Below are 20,464 nucleotides of genomic sequence, written 5' to 3' on the forward strand. Positions count from 1 at the left end.
GTGTAATGCCTTTCAGGAAACGGTTAGCAACCAGGGACTTAAAGAGAGGAGGCTGATCTGGAAGCCTTAGAAAGGCGGAGATGGCCAAAAGATAACCTTTGATAGTGCCCAGAGCAGAGCCCTGCTGGGCCAAAGATAGTAGGAACAGAAGGACCTCAGAAAGAGGGGCAGAAAGGAGATCCACAGCCTTTGTTGTGCACCATGCCACAAATTTGTTCCACCTGCAGGCGTATACCATCTTAGTGGAGGGACGCCTGGCTACCAGAATGACATCGCAGACTTAGGGAGGAAGATCGAAGGCTGTCAGCTGTCGACGCTCAATCTCCACGCATGGAGGTGGAGGCTGGACAGGTTCGGGTGGAGGACCGTCCCATACTGCTGCAACAGAAGATCCTCCAGAAGTGGCAGTCGGATCGGGGGATCCATGCTCATACTGAGTAGCTCGGGATACCAAACTCTTCGAGCCCAGTCTGGTGCCACAAGAATGACTTGGGCCCAGGCACGCCTGATTTTCTTCAGCACTCTGGGTAGAAGTGGTATAGATGGAAAGCGTCGTCACGAGCGTACCGCCTTGGAAATTCCAATATGCAGAACTGTTGACCTTGCGCGTTCTCTTCGGTGGCGAATAGATCTAACCAAGGCTCTCCCCACTGCAGAAAGAGACCTTGTGCCATGTCAGAGTTCAGCCACCATTTGTGATCCATCAAGCACCAAGTCTGAGTTTGTCCGCCCTGGCGTTCAGAGAACCTGGGAGGTGTTGAACCACCAGGGTAATGCCTTGATGCTCCAGCCATGTCCAGAGGTGCAGAACCTCCCGACATAGGGTCCACGACCCCACCCGCCCTTTTTGTTGCAATACCATATGGCGGTGGTGTTGACCATGAACACCTGCATTACACTTCCCCGGACAGAGGGAAGAATGCCTTCAGTGCAAGTCGGATCACCCGAAGCTCCAGAAGATTGATGTGGAGCCGGGACTCCACTGGAGACCAGAGACCTCTGATCTCCACCTCTTCCCATGTGGTGGCCCCAACCCAGGAGGGATGCGTCCGTCACCACTGTGTGCTCCGGTTGGGGAAGGGAGAGGGATCTGCCATTGACCCAATCGCGATTTGTGAGTCACCACTGCAATTCTCGTGCTGTGCCCTCTGAGATCTGGACGTGCTCGGACAGGTTGCTCTGATGCTGTGCCCATTGAAACTTCAGGTCCCACTGCAGAGCCCACATATGTTACCTAGCATGTTGCACTATCAGGATGCAGGAGGCCATCAGGCCCAGGAGCTGGAGGCTCATCCTGACTGAAACCCGTGTTAGAGGCTGAAAGATCAGAATCATAGACTGAATCCTGGACTCGCTGCTCGGGAGGATAAACCCAAAGCTGTGTCGAATCCAGAACCGCTCCGATGAATTCGAGCTTCTAAGAGGAACTCAGGTGCGACTTCGGCACGTTGATGGAGAACCCCAGCAAATGCGGAAGGTCGGCCGTAGTCTGAAGGTGGGCGACGACTCCCTGGGGCGTGCCCGCCTTTTACAACTAGTCGTCGAGGTAGGGTAAGCCTGATATCCCTGACCTGAGCAGAAGGGCTGCGACCACCTCCATCAATTTCGAGAACACCCGAGGGGCGCTGGTAAGGCGGAAGGGGAGCACTGCAAACTGAAAATGCTCCTGGCCTACCGTGAACCGCAGGTAACGCCGGTGGGCAGGCAGGACGGGGATGTAAAAATATGCGTCCTGCAAGTCCAAAGCTACCATCCAGTCTCCAGGGTCTAGGGCAGCCAAGACCTGAGCCAGAGTCAACATCTTGAACTACTCCTTCCGGAGGAAGCGATTGACGTTCCTGAAGTCCAAGATGGGGCACAGGCCCCCTTTTTCCTTCTTAGGGACCAGAAAGTAGTGGTAATATTAACCACGTCCTACTTCTGGCCCAGGAACGCCTTGATGGCCCCTTTGGCAAAGAGGACCATGACATCCTGTTGGAGAAGTGCAAAGTGATCCCCCGACATGCGGTGAAACTGAGGCTGCATGGCTGGGGGGGTAGACTCGAAGGGGAGGGAGTAGCCCCTTCGGACGATTTGCAGCAGTAGGCATTTGAATCCGTTCATTTGTTACAGCAAGAGGATGCCGGCTGGTATGCTGATTCCCCTGTAGGCTCTGGAGTACTAGTTGCTGCCTCTCCGTTATCCCTTTGAGTAATGTAGCTTGATACAACGCGTGCTTAAACCACGCGGTAGGTAACAACCCTGTTGTTACAACAACCGTAATGTTACCATGCATGGTATTACATCACCAGTCGTTTCAACGACTTGCGCTAGGTGGTGCGCTGGACTTAGGAATAGATTAAATTACTATTCGTACTCCAGTTGGCGCATCAGCAGGGAAGGTGTTGGATTTAAAATCTAACACATTCCCTGGTGTTGCACGCCACCTAGCGCAAGTCGTTGAAACATCTTGCGATGTAATGCAACGCCTGGTAACAACGCGGTCGTCGTAACAACTGCGTTGTTACCTACCTGCGCGGTATTGACAGCGTTGTAAACGCTGTTCTCCTCTTTGAGTGTTTGCCAGTGGATACTTCTTCTTGACATTGTCTAATAAGGCCCGCCGAATTTCCGGTACCGAGGTCAGTTTGTCCATTAGTTGAGTGCAAGAACAAAGTTGTCCCACTTCATTCTTGTCAAATTTGAGTTTGATTATAGTTAACCAGTTCCCTAGGACCACTAAGCTTGTTGCTATCGACTGAATGAGGTCGATCTGGAGCTTCATTTTCCAGTAATGATTCAGGAGGTTACCCGGTCTCCTGTTATGATTAAATGGGGTCCAAGGAAGTCAAAAGGTTAAGAAACACTGGCCTAGACCACACGCTACATGTAAGAAAGGGACCATGCCTTCTTAGGTCACATACTCTTTGGTGAAATGTGTGAGTTTACTAAACATTACTGTGTGGATATTCAGGATAAAAGAGAGCCTCTAGTGCGCCAGATAGTTTTGAACCTCTTCTTTTTCCTCTGAATGCCAACCAGCAACCACTATTAAGGAGGTGGTGATACTATTTTACAGTCACACAGGATGGAAATCTATAATTGAAACCTGGTAGAAATGAAATACATTACTTGCATGTAACCACACTCCTACAAGGAAATATGAGGTTGAGCATACATCTCCTTTAAATAACTGCTAATGAAGTGAATCACTAGGCTACTGCCTCCTTTGTCTGTGTTCAACTATTACACTTGCCCTAAGGAAACCTTTACCTTTATGCTTAAGACTTCCTCACAGTGACCCATCACTAACTATCCAAAAATACTTTTATCCTAGGAGACATGAATATCTGTGGGCATAGGCATTTTAGTGCCTGTGCCTAAAGTTATTAAACGTGTATAATCTAGCTTTCACCTGTTTATTACTGGCAATCAACCCTCAGTGGGACTTTTGTTTGCTATAATGCCTGCGCTCCAAATCCTGGATTATTAGTCCCTCCCCAAAAAAGTGGGCCCCCCATACATCCAATATTTTTTCACAAGCACTACTAAATACAGTGAATACCTTGTCAGTACTCCATTCTAAAATCCTAGACCACCTGGAGAGCAGTATCATGTTTTCTCTTAAAGTAGATAGCAGGTAGGAAACAGCTGGTTTTACTGATTGCCCTGGCCACAACTGTTGAAAGACGGGCGGCACATTTCTGTCACTACTTTCACATTATATGTTCGAGATTCACTCCTGAAGCTACAAACTGGCTGTGATATGGATATAAAAATTCTACTTACTATTGTGAATAGTAGTAGCTGCTACAGCTGATTGCCCATTGAACTTGTGCCCTGCACAACCGTCTCCTCAGTAGAACTCTCTACTAACCTCACAGCAAATTTAAACGATCATGACTAATTTCACAATCGCAACTAATGAATTTGGGCTACCCAAGCTGTGCAACCAGTGCCATAAACACTACATCCAAACTTCACTTGATTTCAAGCTTGGTCCCTGTGAAATTGCTACCCATTCTCTGTGAAGACAAATAAGTCCTCTTGCTCACCTTTATCCAACAAACATTGGCAATGTGAAGGAGGAGCCGTACTGTTGAACATCAGATGAGTGCTTCTCTCGGGCAGTGTCAAAGATTAAATGTATGCTCTATTTCTGCTGGACTGCTCTATGATAGTGCTTTGAGATAGTTATGCCTCTTATATGTGAGAACACTCAATGCTGCCACCACCTGTTTAAGTTTTCATAAGTTTGTGCCCTCTTGCACCGTTCCCTCAAAATATTCCAACATGCTGTCCATACTCTCTTTCTACCTCAACCACTTCAATACCTTTTATTCAAAGCTGCATTTTAAGGATCTTGTCAAGACCTGACAAATACTAAAATGCTGCTTGCCTAATAGTTTATGTAAAATTATGTGCTCACACTAAGCCCACCAAGAATGCCTTGCATTGCCTCTCTGTAAATTAGAGATCTTAACTTTTATCTAGTCCTCAGGCTGCCCAGCTCCACGCTTGTATATATGTACTTCGTTTTTTCCACTATTACTAACAACCAAAACCTGTATGATTGGCTGCTTTGAGCCCGGTTACCATCGGCCCAGCCATGTACAAATATTAGGTAAACCTTCCATGGTTAACGTTGTACACTTTATGCAGTTCTCCCCATTCCAAGTTGCTGAGAGGTTTGAATATTCCCCTTTTCAGTCTACTTTTGTCTAGATGCACCATCAACCCCCATTTCACCCACATTTGAAGTAATGCCCCTCCCTTGATGCTCATTATTCACTCACTGCATTTCATTTGCTGCCATTCACTTGTATACGATCAACCCATAGTCGGTCCATTAATGGACAACTAAGGAACTAAAAGGCCATTCTTGAATGACTGCCCTTAAGTGCACTGGAAGGGTGCATCACTCCTACAGGAGATACTGGATTTTATTGTTGGGGAGAACAGTAAGCAGGTGACTACAGCTTTAGACTACAGAGCCCTATTGGAACATCCCCTTGTACTGGTGAAGCACCCTATGGATGGACCATTATGCATGGCCCTTGGAAGTGGTGCAAGCAAGCCATGGAAAACTGAAAGTACTGAAACACATTACCTGGTATCAGGTAGCCTGTTTCAGTATGGTCTAGTTTCAAGGTCTGATGAAGGTGTGCTATGTGCCCAGGAGATCAGTAGCTCCTCTAGACCAATCCTATCTTGCTTCCAAGACTGTTTCTAAGATTCTAATCTGGTTACAAATGTTCCACGCTGTCACTGATCCACAGAATAGTTGCAGGTTCTGCTACTGGGACTGCTGAATTGAGAGGTCGATTAAGCATTCCTCTCTCAGCATGGGGCATGTGATCAAGTCTCATTTGAGAATAGAGACTTGCAGAGGACAGTAGAAATATTTTTTCTGGTAGCGGTATCTGCAGTAGCTCCTTACTGAACAGGAGGTTGCTTCTCCTCACACACTTCTACAGGTGCAGTCAATGAAGTAGTTAAGAGGGAGAGGACCAATCAATCAACGATGCAGAGCCTCCTTTCAAGGGAAAGTATACAAGTCATGCCTTCCTCTTCTCACAATGAACCAACTGCCTCTAGCAGAGGAGGCACAGGAAGAAGCAGAGGCACTGGTCTATGCTGTACTTGCTTCTCTGAAGTAGCTACCCTAACATCCTTGAAGGACATTAATCCAAATCTAAGACGCTCTTTAGCCAAGAGCTTGTGTCTATCTTTCTTTTCCAAAACACATCTTGGTGTAGTGAAAGTTAGAAATATTCTCCCAGTGTACAGCAAGACTCTTTGGAGTCTCTCGCACTACTAATCGTTCATCTCTGACCCTCCAGAACTGTTCTCTAGCTGTCTCGCTCTCAGGGAAAGTGGGCACCATGGTAGGCTGAAAGACTTATCTGCCTCATGGAATCTGAAAATATCATCCTAGCCTCTCTGGTGAGGTAGAGACCATGTTATTGATCAGCCTGAGATTGGACACCTCATTGTATGTTCTTCAGTGCAAAGGTGCAGGCCAGTGACCCTGCTTCTTTCACAAGCCTACAGTGCTCTTGCAGCTCTTACCGAATCCAGTGCAGCACTAATTGCCCCAGTGTCAACAGCTTCCCCCAGTCCTGTTTCTAGCACCAACACCCTTACTTTCCAGATTTGCTTCACACTACTTGGATGAGTGGGATTGGAATTAGTCAGTTTCATGTTCCTTGTCTTCACAAGGAACTGTACTTGGGGGAGCAGGACACTTACCCAGAGACGATACCGGGTTGAAATCCTAAACCGAACATGTTGTACCATGAGCTGATGGCAAATGTTTAAGTCATTCTCCGTTGATGTCTTGGTGCCCCAGCTGGAGATGGAGGGCATTTAATCATCCTTGCTCTCAGACTATACCCAGGAGGTCTATTATTGTATTGTTGAATAGCACTTGTATAACACCCAATCTTCCCTTAGTATCCATTGCAGCTCTTTTCAATAATCTGTGTCTGAAACCTTATTGACACGACCAACAGACCCGGAACTCCATCCAATATGTTTACAGAATCAGCAGTGGTGGCTTAAATCATCAGATCTTTAGGCAGGGGCTCATCAACCTTTCCTTTGGTAAGGATTGGTTTGATCTGCCAGCAGAAAAGGCTTTGCAGCAGTGCATGATGAGCACTTTCACAGCAAATCTTATCCAAGTGAAACCGCTTCTCTCCATCTTGCAACGGCCGTCCATCCTTTAAAGAGTAGCGTGTACTTTCCCTTTGAGCACTTGGCAGATGTCTTTTTCTTGTCTCAATCAACAATCTTTAGAGAATAGAACTAAGCAGTTTTCTCTGCCTTAAAAGAAACAAAGGAGTTCCACTGAGTTCCCAAATGACCCTCCTCTGCCCCTTGTCTGGAATTCATCTTAACTCCAGTTGAGAGAAAGACTTATCTGGTCTCCGAAGACCAATATTACGAGAAACCCTAACCTATGATACCACTCCTAGGGACTTTTACAGATGCACTTTTTGTACGTGGTACCATGAAATACAAACTAGGTCTAAAGTAATGTGATCTTCAAAAGGAGGGTGGCCATATGGGGCCTTTTAATTTGGGCCAAGAATACATTAGACTGTCGGGTATCCCGGAACGATGGATTGCGCTAAGGGGCACACAGCAGAGACAGCCGCCGATACTCGGCAGCGGCGGGCAGACTGGAAACTACAACAACCAGCATGCCTAGCGCGACTAGCGCGCACAACGAAATGCGTATTTAAGACGCAGAATACGACGGGACTCCGTCGGATATTTTGGATACTTGCCGGCCTTATTGCTTCGAGCAAGTCACCGCGGTTTCCTTAGAAGCCCAACCAGTGCAGCTCACGGAAGGAAACGGAACCGCAGTCCAGGGTATTCAGGATCACGGAAGGAGGTAGAACGAGCGGCTGCTCGCCTCGTTACAGAAATACAGGAGTCTTGGTCGAGTGTGGCTTTTACACTCCCAGGACGGATTTGGGGCAGAGACGCACACCAAGGGAGGGAGGTGTTTGCTGCGTCTCTGCTTGGGCTTTGATATCACTTACCGGAGGGAAACCAAGTGGGGCGTAGTGACCGACTCTACCCCAGGCGCATTCCCTCCCAACCAGTACAGCAGAAACCTGAAGGTTGTGATTAAAGGTAGAGTGGCTGCTCCCTCCCTGAAACAACGGTACCCATCGGTAGAGTGCCCGGCCGGGCATTCCCGAAGGTGCTAAGACGCAGCGCAGGGTCACAACCACTGCGTTGTTATGCAGAGATCTTAATCTGCCCCACCAGTCGTCTTCGATAGGCATTTTCGGCCGTTACTTTGCACGGTGTCCTCTGTTGGAATAATACCGGGACCGGTATTACTGCAGAGGACGGTTCGAACTCAGCCCTTCTACGGACCAGGGCGACGACTGATAAGTATCGTATACTTTCAAGTTACATTATTGTTTAGCAAACAGTGGATGAAAACATTCTCACCTTAGCGTGACAGTGAAGCTAACATTGCATCCCTTTGTTTCATTTATATACTGTGTTTATTAAACAGTTGCTTTGTTGGCAAACATCACGCCAAGTTCTTGTTGTGTATCTTTTAAGTCGTCCCGATCCCGAGATAATCGGAAGATTACATAGACCTAATGATTAAAAGACAGGATATTGATAGTCACAAGATCCTGGTATTATCCCTTAGGGGAGGTAAGGGCCCCTGGATGCACTTCAGTTGTTACTACTCACCTTACAGCGCAACAAAGAATCTGCTACATTACTTCTGTTCACTCGCAATCTCACCAAAAGCACAGATAGCTTCCCTCTCATAGTAGTGGGTGATTTTAATACTACTTGTGAACCACTAGAGGGCTTAGCAACAGTATATGGTATAGAAGATGAAGCTAGAGGTATCCCCATGTTCGACAGAAAACCTTTACCATCTTTGGTATGGTAGCTGTTCAGCTACTGTCTGTTACACTGAACCATGGTTTCCACGCATGCAATGGGAGCTTTCCATCTGATAGGAAGTGCGCCCCCACTTTTGCCCGTGGCTCCATATCTAGCAAAATTGATTGTCTTTTTAGATATCGACCTCTGGCATTTTGCAGAGGATTTCAAGATTCTCATGCATTCAGATAGTGATTGTAGGAGGGTGGCTTACTATACTGTGCACACTTACTTAAGTGAAGCACCTTGCACTAATCCAGACAACCCATATGGGGATTTTAGTGGTCTTGGACAACCACAGAAAGCTCTCTAAGTGGTAGCCGTGTATAGCAGCCTTCAGGCTTAATCCAAAAGGCACACAGTTTAGTTAAAAAAATAGGCATATTTATTATACAAACTCACTAACACATTGGTAAATCTCCTACCCAGAAATATCAACACAGTACACAAAATACTTCATTTGTTAACAGGTGAGTAAGCACAAATACACAATGGACGCAAGGGGAGAGTAAACCATATACTGAAGAAGTGGAATGCGAACTGCTATCAAAGTCGGAACTTGGACCAGGAGACTCAGAAGGGCTGGGGACATAAGGAACCACCCACGGTAAGTACCCAGGAACCCCACGGAGGCTGTGTGCAGTGTGGAAACACAGACGCGTACTCCATGCAAGTCGATGGGAAAGTCGCGGTTTCAGTTTTCAAAAAGAAGAACCCTTCCCAGTGGACTCTGGAAAAACCCAGTGGAGGACAGAAGGTTGAAGAGTCACCCTACCCGTGGATACACCAGGAACAGGATACCTACAGCAGGGGAGCCGGGTGCATAGGTGCTAAGTGACGCCGGAAAACGCTGTAGCCCACAATGGAGAACTTCAGAAAAGATACTGCTGGCAAAGAAGATGAAATAGTCTGGTTAAATTTAAGGGTGGATTCCCGAAAAGAAGAACCTGCAAACAGAGGGGACAGAGTCTATGCCACATGGGGGTGACCAGGAGGCACGGAAGAGCATTGGCCACCGATGACGAAAGATGCAGGAGTGATGTCGGTGACCTTGTAGCTGTGAGGACCAGGTAACACTGTGCAAGACCAGGAGCCGTTCCTGGGGGTTGGTGTCCCACTTGAGCACCAACAAGCCTTGGCAGCAGCAACAGACGTGGTAAACTAAAAAGGAGCAACGTTGGGACCAGGATGGTCCAATGGAGTCACCAATTGCAGGAGAGTCTGAGCTGGCCCGAGCAAGCAGGGGAGGTCACAGAAGCCTAAGAAGACCCGAAGAGGCCTCTCAGGCCGAAGGCACAGGAGTCGCAAGAGGACCTCGAGCTGCTCACCAAAGATGCAGGCACAGTGTGCAGAGGATGGGGTGAGAAAGAAGAATCTTGGCTGGAAGAGATGCTGGAGGCTGGAACTTCCTGTAGCCCAAAGCCCTTTGGAGTACAGAGCCAACAGGCCTTGGCAATGGCAAGTCGATGCGGTGCACAGGGGTTCTGTTACAGCAGTTCCGACAAGGCTTACTGGCCTCAAACTTGCTGAGATGACCGGTCAGGCCTCGACGGGGTTGCAGAACCATCACCTGTGTTGCTGAGCCTTTCGAAGTCCATGGGACATCAGAAGCAGTGCACCGGTCAGCTGTGTTGCTGTGCCTGCAGATGCAAGGGAGTGACTCCTTTACTCCAAGGGAGATTACTTTGGGTGTCCTTGATGCCCACAGGCCTGGAGAGGAACCTGGAAGAAGCACAGATGACGAAGAAGACATGCAGAACAGCAAGACCAGGAGCAGCAGGAGTCTTCCTTGGTGCTGTCTCAGTTCCAGTTAAAGTGGTTTCAGGTTTGAATCTTGTCCCACGATGAATCTGAAAAGCTACCCACAGGTAAGGCCTTAAGTACCCTAGGGAAAGGGTTGGAACGATTGAAAAGGTCCCTCCCAGAGGAGGGGCTGGACAGAGGAGAGGATAGTCCCATATCCTTTATCCAGTTTCGCGCCTGAGCAGGAGCCATGGGCTCCCTGAACTGACTGAAACAGGAGTATGCAAGGAGGGCCCCGAATGTGCCCTTCAAAGCAATCTGGTGGAGCTGGCAAGCGCCCCCCACTCCAGCTCAGTACACTAAGTCCTACCTGGGAGGTGGTCGCACCTCCCTGTGAGAGGAAATCTATAGTTTTACTTTCCCCTGCTTGAGCTCAGCTCAGCAGCAGGAGGACAGAATCGCGTCTGGAGTCTGAAGCAGCACTAGCTGAAGCAGCAAAACGCGGCAGCGCGCATTCTCACAGGAACCAACCGCCGCTGCTCAGCCAAACCAGCTCTTGCTGCTCTACATTGGCTCCCCGTACACGAACGAATAAAGTTCAAGGCTCTCTGTACCACCTACAAAATTCTCCACGGCAAGGCCCCTCCAATATTACAAAACTTGATTACACCCCATACTACCACAAGAACTCTCCGCTCCTCTAACTGTAACCTTGCCTCCATACCCAGAATCAAAAAAGCACGTTCAGGTGGGCGACTGTTCTCATACAATTCATCCAAACTCTGGAACACCCTTCCCCCTAACATCAGAGCCCAACCCAACCTGCTCTCATTCCGTAGAGCGCTCAAAACATGGCTATTCCCGTAAGACCCCTCTACAGTAGGTTCTTGTCACTTAGCGCTGGGACGCTCACGGGCAGCCATGCGCTCTAGAAATCTGTTAAATAAAATAAATAAATAGCTTGCTGGCCGATGTTTGATACCAAACGAGCCCAGGATCGGCACAGCCAATTTATAGTTAGCCATTACGTAAAGGAGGCATGGCCACTATATGTATCAAAATCGCTGATTGCACTTATACATCCTAGAGAATCGACTCCAGGGTTTTCAGGGGTTCTCTAGCTCATGCAGGGCACCTTCACACTTATAACACAGCACCCTGACTCCTGGATTGAAAGCCCTACCTTAGGGGTGACTTATAGGTTTTAAGTATAGTGACCGTAAGGAAACCTATATCTGTTGTAAGTGGGGCTAGCACCAGCATAAACATGCTGCAATGGCAGGCCTGTAGTCACAGATTGAGTGGTCTCTCATGGTTGGCATAATGCACACTGCAGCCCATGGGAGACCCTTGGTATACCTTTGCCCTGGGTACCTTAGTACCATATACTAGTAACTTACAGAGGGACACCAGTAGGCAATTGGGAAGGTACCAGAGTAAAAAACACTGTTAAATTTAGGGCGAAAGCTCAGTGACTGGGGTCCTGATTAGCAGGATCCTAGTCAGACTAGTCATAAAACAGAATAACACCAGCAAAACTACGGGGTAACCATCAAAGCAGATCCTACTTTCCTACAGTGATCTTAATGGAATGAGACAATTAACCCCTTGCATGCTCATGACGAGCTCAGCTCGTCATGAGCTACAGTGCTCCTGTGCTCATGACAAGCTCAGCTCGTCATGGCCTTTAGAAAGCTCGCAAGCTGGGCTAATTCCCCTGCTGTGCTGAGCGTTCTAAAGAAACGGGTGTGGCCATGACCAGCTGAGCTCGTCATGAGCACAGTAGCACTGTACTGCATGACGAGCTGAGCTAGTCATGAGCATGGGGCACTGTGGGCACCCCCCAGCACAGCAGGGGAATGTGCGCAGTAGGGAAGGGGTTAACGAAGGACCTCTTTAAGGGAAACACTGAAGTCAGTGGGGACAAGTCTGAAACTATTGTAACGTAGGGTAACAATAGAAGGATGATGAAATGGTCCAAAGTGAGCTTTTAAAAAAAATGTTTTTATTTATTTTGTTTGTATTTTTTTTTGGGTGATTTTATATACATACAGAAAACAATTTTTATATGGTTTACACAGAGTATTTGATGTATCCTATCTGCCAGGTCAGCCCTGACTCTCCCAGCATGACTCTGGTGCAGGGGACGTTTAATGATTTACATTCTGACTTTTCGTTGTTAAGTTTGTATCCCGATAGTCCAGCGTATTCCTTTATTGTGGACATTAGTGCCTTTATTGAGGTCTTTGGTTGTCGTGTCATTATCAGTATGTCATCCGTGTGTGCGGCCACTTGTACTGTTGTTCCATTAATGACTACCCCTTGTATGCTGTTGTTGAGTTTTATGTCCTGAATTAGGGGTTCAAGAGCTAGGAGGAAGAGTGCGGGCGAGAGTGGGCACTCTTGTCTGGTTCTTTGCTGGAGCTTGAAAGGGTCTGAGAGTGATCCATTTACAGTGATACGAGCCAAGGGGGACTGGTACAGGGCCATTGTCCTCCTAATGTAGTCCTCCCCTAGGTTAAATGTGTGCATGCGTTGCTCTAGGAAGGCCCAGGAAGTGGTGGTCTTTGCCTTCTTTTGGGATAACTATTATTGTTGCTTCTGTCATGGATAGGGGTACCTTCCCTGAGGATGCTGTTTGGTTAAATACCTTATTCATGGTTGAGGCTAGTTGGAGTAGGAAGGCTTTATAGAAGTCGGCCGTGTATCCATCTGGGCCGGGGGCCTTGTTTTTTCTAGGGACTTAACTGCCATTTCTATCTCCATGCTATTGATTTCTAGTCCTAGTTCTGCCTTATCTGTTTGGTCTAGTTTGGATAGACTCATTCTTTCTAGTATCTTGTGCATACCTCCTTGTCGAGTAGAATTCTTTGAACGTCCTGCGGATTTCCATGTGTCTTGTGTGTTTTGTTGCATGAGTCAGGGATTGTTGAGATCGCTACCTAGTTGCGCTTGTGCCTCAGATATGAGGCTTGGAGTTTCCCTGCTCTATTGGATTCACATAGGTTTAAGGCTTAGCATTTGTTGAACCACACACCCGCTCTCTCGCTAATGATTTTGTTGTATTCGAATTTGTGTAGGCAGGGAGCGATCCCCCTTTTTGAAGATTAAAAGGATTTCCGCCCCCTGCCAAGAGTCTGGTATCGGGGCACCATCTGCCACAGCATTAGCTATCATCAATATATAATGGACCCAAGTTGCCTGATCAGATTTAAAAAGATCTGAGGGAATACAGTCTATCCCGGGAGCTTTCCCACCTTTGGTCTGACATAAGGCCAGCTCCACATCGAGCCGATCAAAGAGGGGATCTTGCCTCAAGGTTCTTAAGGGGCCCTCCAGTGTGCTTGCAACAGCCACTACTAGGGAACCAGAATTTTTAAATTGAGCCCCAAAATGTGCAACCCATCCATCTTCAGCTACATGATTGGAGGGGAGTTGTGATTCATAAGAGTTCCCCCACTTAAGAACATGCCAGAACCTCGATTGATTAGAGGATAAACTCGCCTCATAGAGATCCTGCCAATGCTTGTCGTCCCAGGCCGACTTAGCCTCGTTCTGGCACTTTTTGTATTTCTGCCTGAACTTCCGTATGGCAGCACTGTCACGCGATTTAAGTGCTGCGAGGAAGTCATTATGGGCTTTGCGACAAGTTTGATTATACCACTTTCCCCCACCCAATGACATTCGGGCTTTTTCCCAGATTTTTTGTTTGTATTTGAGAAAAGCGATTTCAAAAAAAGAAAAAGATTATCGTGTAGCCCACAAATATCAACTAAATCGGTCGTTGTCTTCATGGCGGCCGAAACCTCCACGACTTTCCGTGAAATTAGACTTAGGGTCGTGGGTTCCTCAGCTACTCTACTACACTGTACCCTTCTTCTGTCATTTTCCAGAAACACTTCTGCTGTAGCACAATTGTGGGGCACTCCCAACCGAAAATTGCTATCAAGAGCTAGGCTGAGAGCTAGGGGGTTATGGTCACTCTCGGGACGATCCTCCACCATCCTGTCGACCAGAGAGGACCAGTATTCCACCTTAATAAGGAAGTAGTCGATCCTACTCGTCCTATGGCCATTATCAAAAGGGTGCTTCCCTTGTTTGTCTGACGGGGTTCGCCCATTCACGGCTCTCAGTCCCGATTCAAGGCAGAACCCCAGCCAGTGGAGGGCTGCTTCTGTCCCTTTCTTAATAGGTAATAATTGTAGGGACGGGATATATATGTATATAAATATATATTTCCTCTCAAATGCCCTGAGCTTTACAGAGGTCACACGATGCAGCTCCTACCATCCGGTCTGGAAGCCTTGAGGCTGCTTGCAGCTTTTTGCATCCATTTCATTTTTCGATTCCCTTCTTGATTCCTGACGCGTTTCGAGGCCAACGCCTCTTCCTCATGGGCTGCTACACAGGGGAAATGACTGACTCACCAGTGTTGTCTCTGTGTTTGCTTTATTGAGAACACCACCCACATTGGGCGTTACACACACGAGTTGCACAATAGCATGCTGGTTCATGTAGTCTCTGGGTGAGTCCTATATTAAACATTTTTTGAAAAGTTCATGGTCTCTGTGTAATTATTAGAAGCTTATTTTAATCCTTGAGTAGGTTTGGTTGCAAAACTGCAGGCTTCGTTTTGCCATGGGGCTGCATGCTTACACAGAGAGAAAAGGTTTCTTTCCAAGCCTTTCCATTCAGTTGTAGGAAATGGTGCTCCTCTGCCAAGGCTGCCGTGTATTTAACATTTTCTCTCAAATGCCCTGAGCTTTACAGAGGTCACACGATGCAGCTCCTACCATCCGTTCTGGAAGCCTCGTGGCTGTGTGCAGATATATATATATATATATATATATATATATATATATATATATATATATATATATATATATATATATATATATATTCTCTCTCTCTCTCGGTGGTGGCAATTGAAATATAGACCTGCTGAACCACTTACTACTAAGGAGTCCGTTTCCCGGGAGCACTGAAAGAAGGGCGGGAGATTTCAAAAAGGGTATATATATATCTGTATATATGTCTTTCATATATAATTTTTTATTATTTCCGGGGTCCCCGCACATGGACGGTAATATTCAGTGCTTATGACTTTGATGAGGATACCCCTGGAAGAGAACTAAGATTACAGGTAAGTAACTTATCCTTCTGGAAAAAAGCCCTACAGTAGACGTCGACCACACCCCCTACGCATCCAATATCCCGCTACTTGGGCTGCCAGTCATGGGTGGTAGGATTACAATGGCTAGGATACAGGAATGGATAGATGTAGGGGTGGCGAAGGTGGGCTCATTCTTCGGAGACCGTATGCTACTAGATCATGACACATATGTAAGGACCACGGGTCTCCCGACCACCTTTACCTGCTACATCCAATGGCGACGCATTACATAAAGACTACATGGGCACCCCAGCATAGCGAACCTTCACAACGTGACCCGGTCCATCTACTTTATTACATGGGGAGGGGTGGACACCTAGTGAAGTGGTTATATACCGGCATCCGGACACAGGCTTCCATAGGGCTTGCGAACCTCAGCGAGAAATGGGCAGAAAGTGCAGATGTGGTAACCACAGACAAGGCATGGGAAAGAGTTTTAGAGCACCCTAAACAGGTCTCCCGAAATGCCAAGCTCAAGTTTATTCAGTATATGGTTCTCCATATACCGTATAAACGTTTCAGCATATTTGACCCTGGAGCGTATACATTGTATGTTCCCGAAGGCCCAGAGCTACTGCCTGAGGTGCGGGAAAGAAGCTAGTCTTGCACACATGTTGTGGACCTGCACTCACCTTAGGGAATATTGGGGACACATTTGTAACATCCTGGGAGAGATCACACATCTCACAATGATAGATAACATATTGGAGGGCCTCTTGGGTCTCCGCAAGCGCACCAAAGCTCAGAAGGTTCACTTGCGGTTTCTAGATCTAGCAATTAAATTGGCGATCACAGCGATTACAATGAGGTGGAAGTCACCTAGGAGCCCCTCGTTACATGTATTTGGAAGGAGGAGGTTATCAGGTGGGGTAGCGCGGAAAGCACGGCGCTTCGACGAGAAGAGGCGAGAGGGTTGAGGAAACGTCCCATCTCCATGGATTGGGACATTATGTTAAAAGACCTTTCACAATTGGATATCACCTGTCCCTGATTCTAATAGAAATTTCCTACGACAACAATGATAACTGGAGAGGAAAGGAAGGAAGACCCATGGTGTACAGGCAATATAGGTTGGAATCTGTGACTCTCGAGGAAATGGTACAGAATAGATGAAGGCACGCGGACAGATCAGGAAGGGGGAGGGATAGGGAGGGGGTCGTTTTTCATTTAGTTTGGGGATTAAAGGTATAAATACCAGCCAAGATACCTTAGAGACTTTCGTAATGTATGCATATGGTTCTGCATGTTACATTTATAGCTTCATTATTTCTGTACTGTATAACTGATGGACATGAGGATAGCAATATGTATATACCATATGGAAACAGACGTGTCAACATTCCACCTAAAATCTCAAATGCCATGAACAATTGTTATATTGTAATGTGCTCTGAACAATGGCTCAAAAAAGTTTGTTAAAAAAAAGTAACTTATCCTTCCATGTAAAATGTTCATTCAAGATCGAGGTTAGGTTTTATTTTTACAAGAAAAACAAAGTATTTGGATTTACTCTATTGGGGAAATTGATTCATGTTCTACAAATGCATTTCATGTATTTGCAATCTGTATCTGATGTTTAAAGCACCCAGGGCTAATTTTTGAAGGCAGGTACTACTGTGCAAGTCTTACTCTAAGCAAAGTTTACCTATTTGTCATGAAATGCGAAACTGCCATCCTTCTTGGAAACTGTATTACACTTTAGAAATATATTAGGAATACCACTTAACTTTGAGTAGCAAGTAAAATGTATTAGTGGAATGAACATAGATATCGCCCCATGTTTGTAGACTTCTGTTCTCACCCCAACACACTGAAATCCCTGCTCCTCTTGTCCAGGCCCAGTATCAATACCTCACAGTCTTGCCTGTGGTCTAAAATGTAATTGCCAAGATGGGGCTGTTGCAGTGGAAGAGATCTCAACCAATATTATTCTACGCCAACCACAACAGCGGCGGAGCCACCAGGGCTTGAAAGTGCAAGCACATGGCAGAGAGCAACACACATCCGGTCCATCCACACGTTATCCTGTAACATCTCTCTCTACACGCAGGTGAAGCAGCCCTTCACCATCTCACCTATCCTCCCAATTCTCCACCGAGGCCCACACCAGCGTGGTGTTTCGCACACGTACTCTTCACGGACGGACAGAAAGTTACTGAATAGGCTGTGTATTGTGCACATGGTAGACATGTGCAGGCATAGTAATTATGAATCTGTAAGTAACGTGCATTTAAAATGCTGCAGTGGCCTGTTGTGATCAAATACAGAGCTTCACTGCAACATTTTGGTTGCTTTTTTTTATGAACCTTTGGAGAGGGTGAAGGGAGCCGAAACCAGTATCTATGCCTGTGTACGACAAGTAAACTTTCTGATTTGAAAACTCTGTTCCAGTTAATTAAATGAAAACGACAGACGACCTATCCCTTTTAGGGGGCCACACACAAATAAAGAGAGGCCCGGCCCCTCTGCTCCCCCAACCCGTGGCTCCCGCCCTGACTACATGGCCCTTTTCAATAAAAATAAGTATGCTGACATGTCATCTTCTATAATGCAATATTAAAGATATCCTGAACAACCAACAGCCGGTATACAGGCATTCGTGTTGGTGGGACCCACTTGCAAAGACTGGCCTTATCCCATGAAGGGGAAGCATTCACCTCTTACAGAAGTGGGCAGCCATGCAGGTAAGAGCGGTAGGTTAGTGAGGCCGGGTGCGAAGGTATTTCGACTGACGATGACGAGGGAAAATTCAATAAAGGACGTTAAATCACCTCTTTCCCTGCCCCCTGATCCCCCCCCCCCCCTCCCCGCCAACCCGGCATCACCACTCTTAGCTGCACGGGCCACGGCTGGAAGTGGGGCTGACTATTCCACTTCTAAATAATTGCCTAGATGTTTTGCACAGAAGTCTGTGGTGGGCAGGGATGCTGTTCTTTTAGGGGTCCCAAAGCCAGTCTGATATTTTGATTTCGAGAACCCTAAATAACAAATCATATCGTATGCTTTAAATAAAAAAGTATTCTTTGTTTTTCAGCTTTTCATATTGTATAAAGACAGTGTTAAATCCGTACCCCACCTCAAGTAATCCATTAAAATGAAAATTTACAAAAATCATATGTTTTTCCCAAGGCCCAAATGAAGCAGAAGGATTCCAACTGGAGGTGAGCGGGCTGCTATCAGAAATGAACTGTCCATATGTCTGCCTGACATCAGGTGATGTTACAAAGCGTCTTCTCATCAAAAGAAACTGTCTCTTATTGCTGAGTAAGTAATTAGCAATCTATTCAAATGTATAATTCTTTGACTTTTCTCTAATTTATTGTCATCTTGCTGAATATTGGTCGAAAGTTGCGTTTTGTTTTAAGGGATAATAATGGACAACAGAATCTATAGTTCTCTGACAAGAGTCGTCCCAGATTTATAGCAGTTTGTTTGCCGATACACTTTGCTGCAGTTAGTGTAGGCTTTCACATAGTCAATTCTTAGTGATAGTATTCTTTGCTGCTATAACCATGCTAGGTCCACTGGCTCTTAAATGACTGGAATTCTGATTCAAGGCCTGTTGTGCTTGACATACAGAAGTGACCATAAATGTACAGACCTGTCTATTCTCAGTAACCTTTCCAAATACAAACTTAACACTGTGGTGTAACTAAGGCTTTCAACTTGCTTCTGCCTTGTACAGAAGGAACTACTGTGGTTCGTGAACTCTGGCCGCTCATGGGATTTTCACCATTTGTCTACCTGCTTAAAACTTTAAAAGTGCCTTTCATACCGATTCGGTTACCTTCTCAAGCATTGTCTCTTAGGGAGTCAGTCACCAAATAGTATTCTCTACTCTTCCCATCCTTTGAGCTGCTGTGCCTTTGTTACGCTTACCAGCAACCATTTGTCTTATTATCTGAAGATCTGTATTCTAAAGGCATCTCAGTGCCATGTTGCTGTATTATTAATTTGAGTTGCCCATTGTAGGGCTCACTTCGCACTACAGTCCCATTGGATTTGTTGTGTATGTTAGTGTGATCATTGCTCCAAATAATATATCTTTTTTAATGAAATAGTAGGCATTAGTGTATTTTTATTGGTACATAATGCCCATGTTCCACCCATCTTAACAATTGGTTGTTCTTCCTGTCCTTTGTAAATGATGGCTTTTGATTCGTCAATAGGCTTAGTAGTTCCTCCTTAGTACCTCCCTCTGTCCTGTTGTTACCTCCCATAAGTACAGCCCCTCTTACATGAGAACTATTTACTTAATTCGTTTCTTGCTGAAGCAGGCACGACATGCTGTGCGAGTGCTTAGCAATGGTGGCGCTACTTTTTTATCCAGTCCGACACAGCACTGCCTCTTTAAAGCAATGCTTTAGCGTGACATCCACTTCCCGGACTTTCTTTTTTTTTTAAAGGAGCCGCTCTTAATCCTAAACAAAGGTGGCCACAGGACCCACCCAACTCTATTTTTACATTATTCAAATTTTTTAAGCAGTGCGGCAGCGGCCCCTAATCACCAACAAGAGAGGCCGGGACATTATTTCCGTGTTTACATTTGCTTTGCATTGTCTCTCTATACATAGTGGGCATCATCACATGAAATGTTTTATTTCTGTAGTGCAAACATATGGGCAGCCATCTCCCTCGAAACAAGCGCTACACACCTGCCGCTTTATATATATTTTTTTTACATTGGCAGCCCACCTTCAAGCTTTAAAGTCGGCTACTCTCTTGCTGTGCTCTCCTAGTTCGCTTTTAGCCCTCCCAGTGCAAATCTCGCACCGGCCCCCCTCTCCCCCCACCCTTTCTCTGCGCATCGAGTGAGGCACCATCCACGTCCTTATTTGGAGAGGGAACGTTTAGAGCCTTTTCTACAGGTCAATGGCCTGCAGTTGAAGAACACTATGGTATCCCAGAGGTAATACTGGAGGAGAGAAGGAAATACGAATGGGAGAGGAGCAGTTATTTGAGGACTTTTGAAAGGTAGAATTCCAATCTTGCTTTGCTATTCGTTGCTCTTTAAGGTTTTGTCACAACAAAATCCTTGCATGCAATATTTAAAAAAAATATATTGATGAATGTTTTCATTAGCTATTACCGCTTTGCACTTATATCTTATGAATAATTGCCTAGCCATCAGAAAAC

General features: G+C 46.2%; 1 protein-coding gene across 1 annotated transcript in view; it reads left to right on the forward strand.

Moving 5' to 3' along the window:
- The window catches only part of TSLIG3A (tRNA splicing ligase complex subunit 3A), a 343,839-nt gene that overhangs the window by 127,253 nt on the left and 196,122 nt on the right, over nt 1–20,464 (forward strand). Inside the window, exon 3 of the mRNA XM_086927472.1 lies at nt 18,458–18,592. Within this exon, the coding sequence (XP_086783598.1) occupies nt 18,458–18,592 (135 nt within the window). The remainder of the gene's footprint in view (nt 1–18,457; nt 18,593–20,464) is intronic.

Source organism: Lissotriton vulgaris, chromosome 6 (assembly GCF_964263255.1).
Source record: "Lissotriton vulgaris chromosome 6, aLisVul1.2, whole genome shotgun sequence".
NCBI classification, from domain to species: domain Eukaryota; kingdom Metazoa; phylum Chordata; class Amphibia; order Caudata; family Salamandridae; genus Lissotriton; species Lissotriton vulgaris.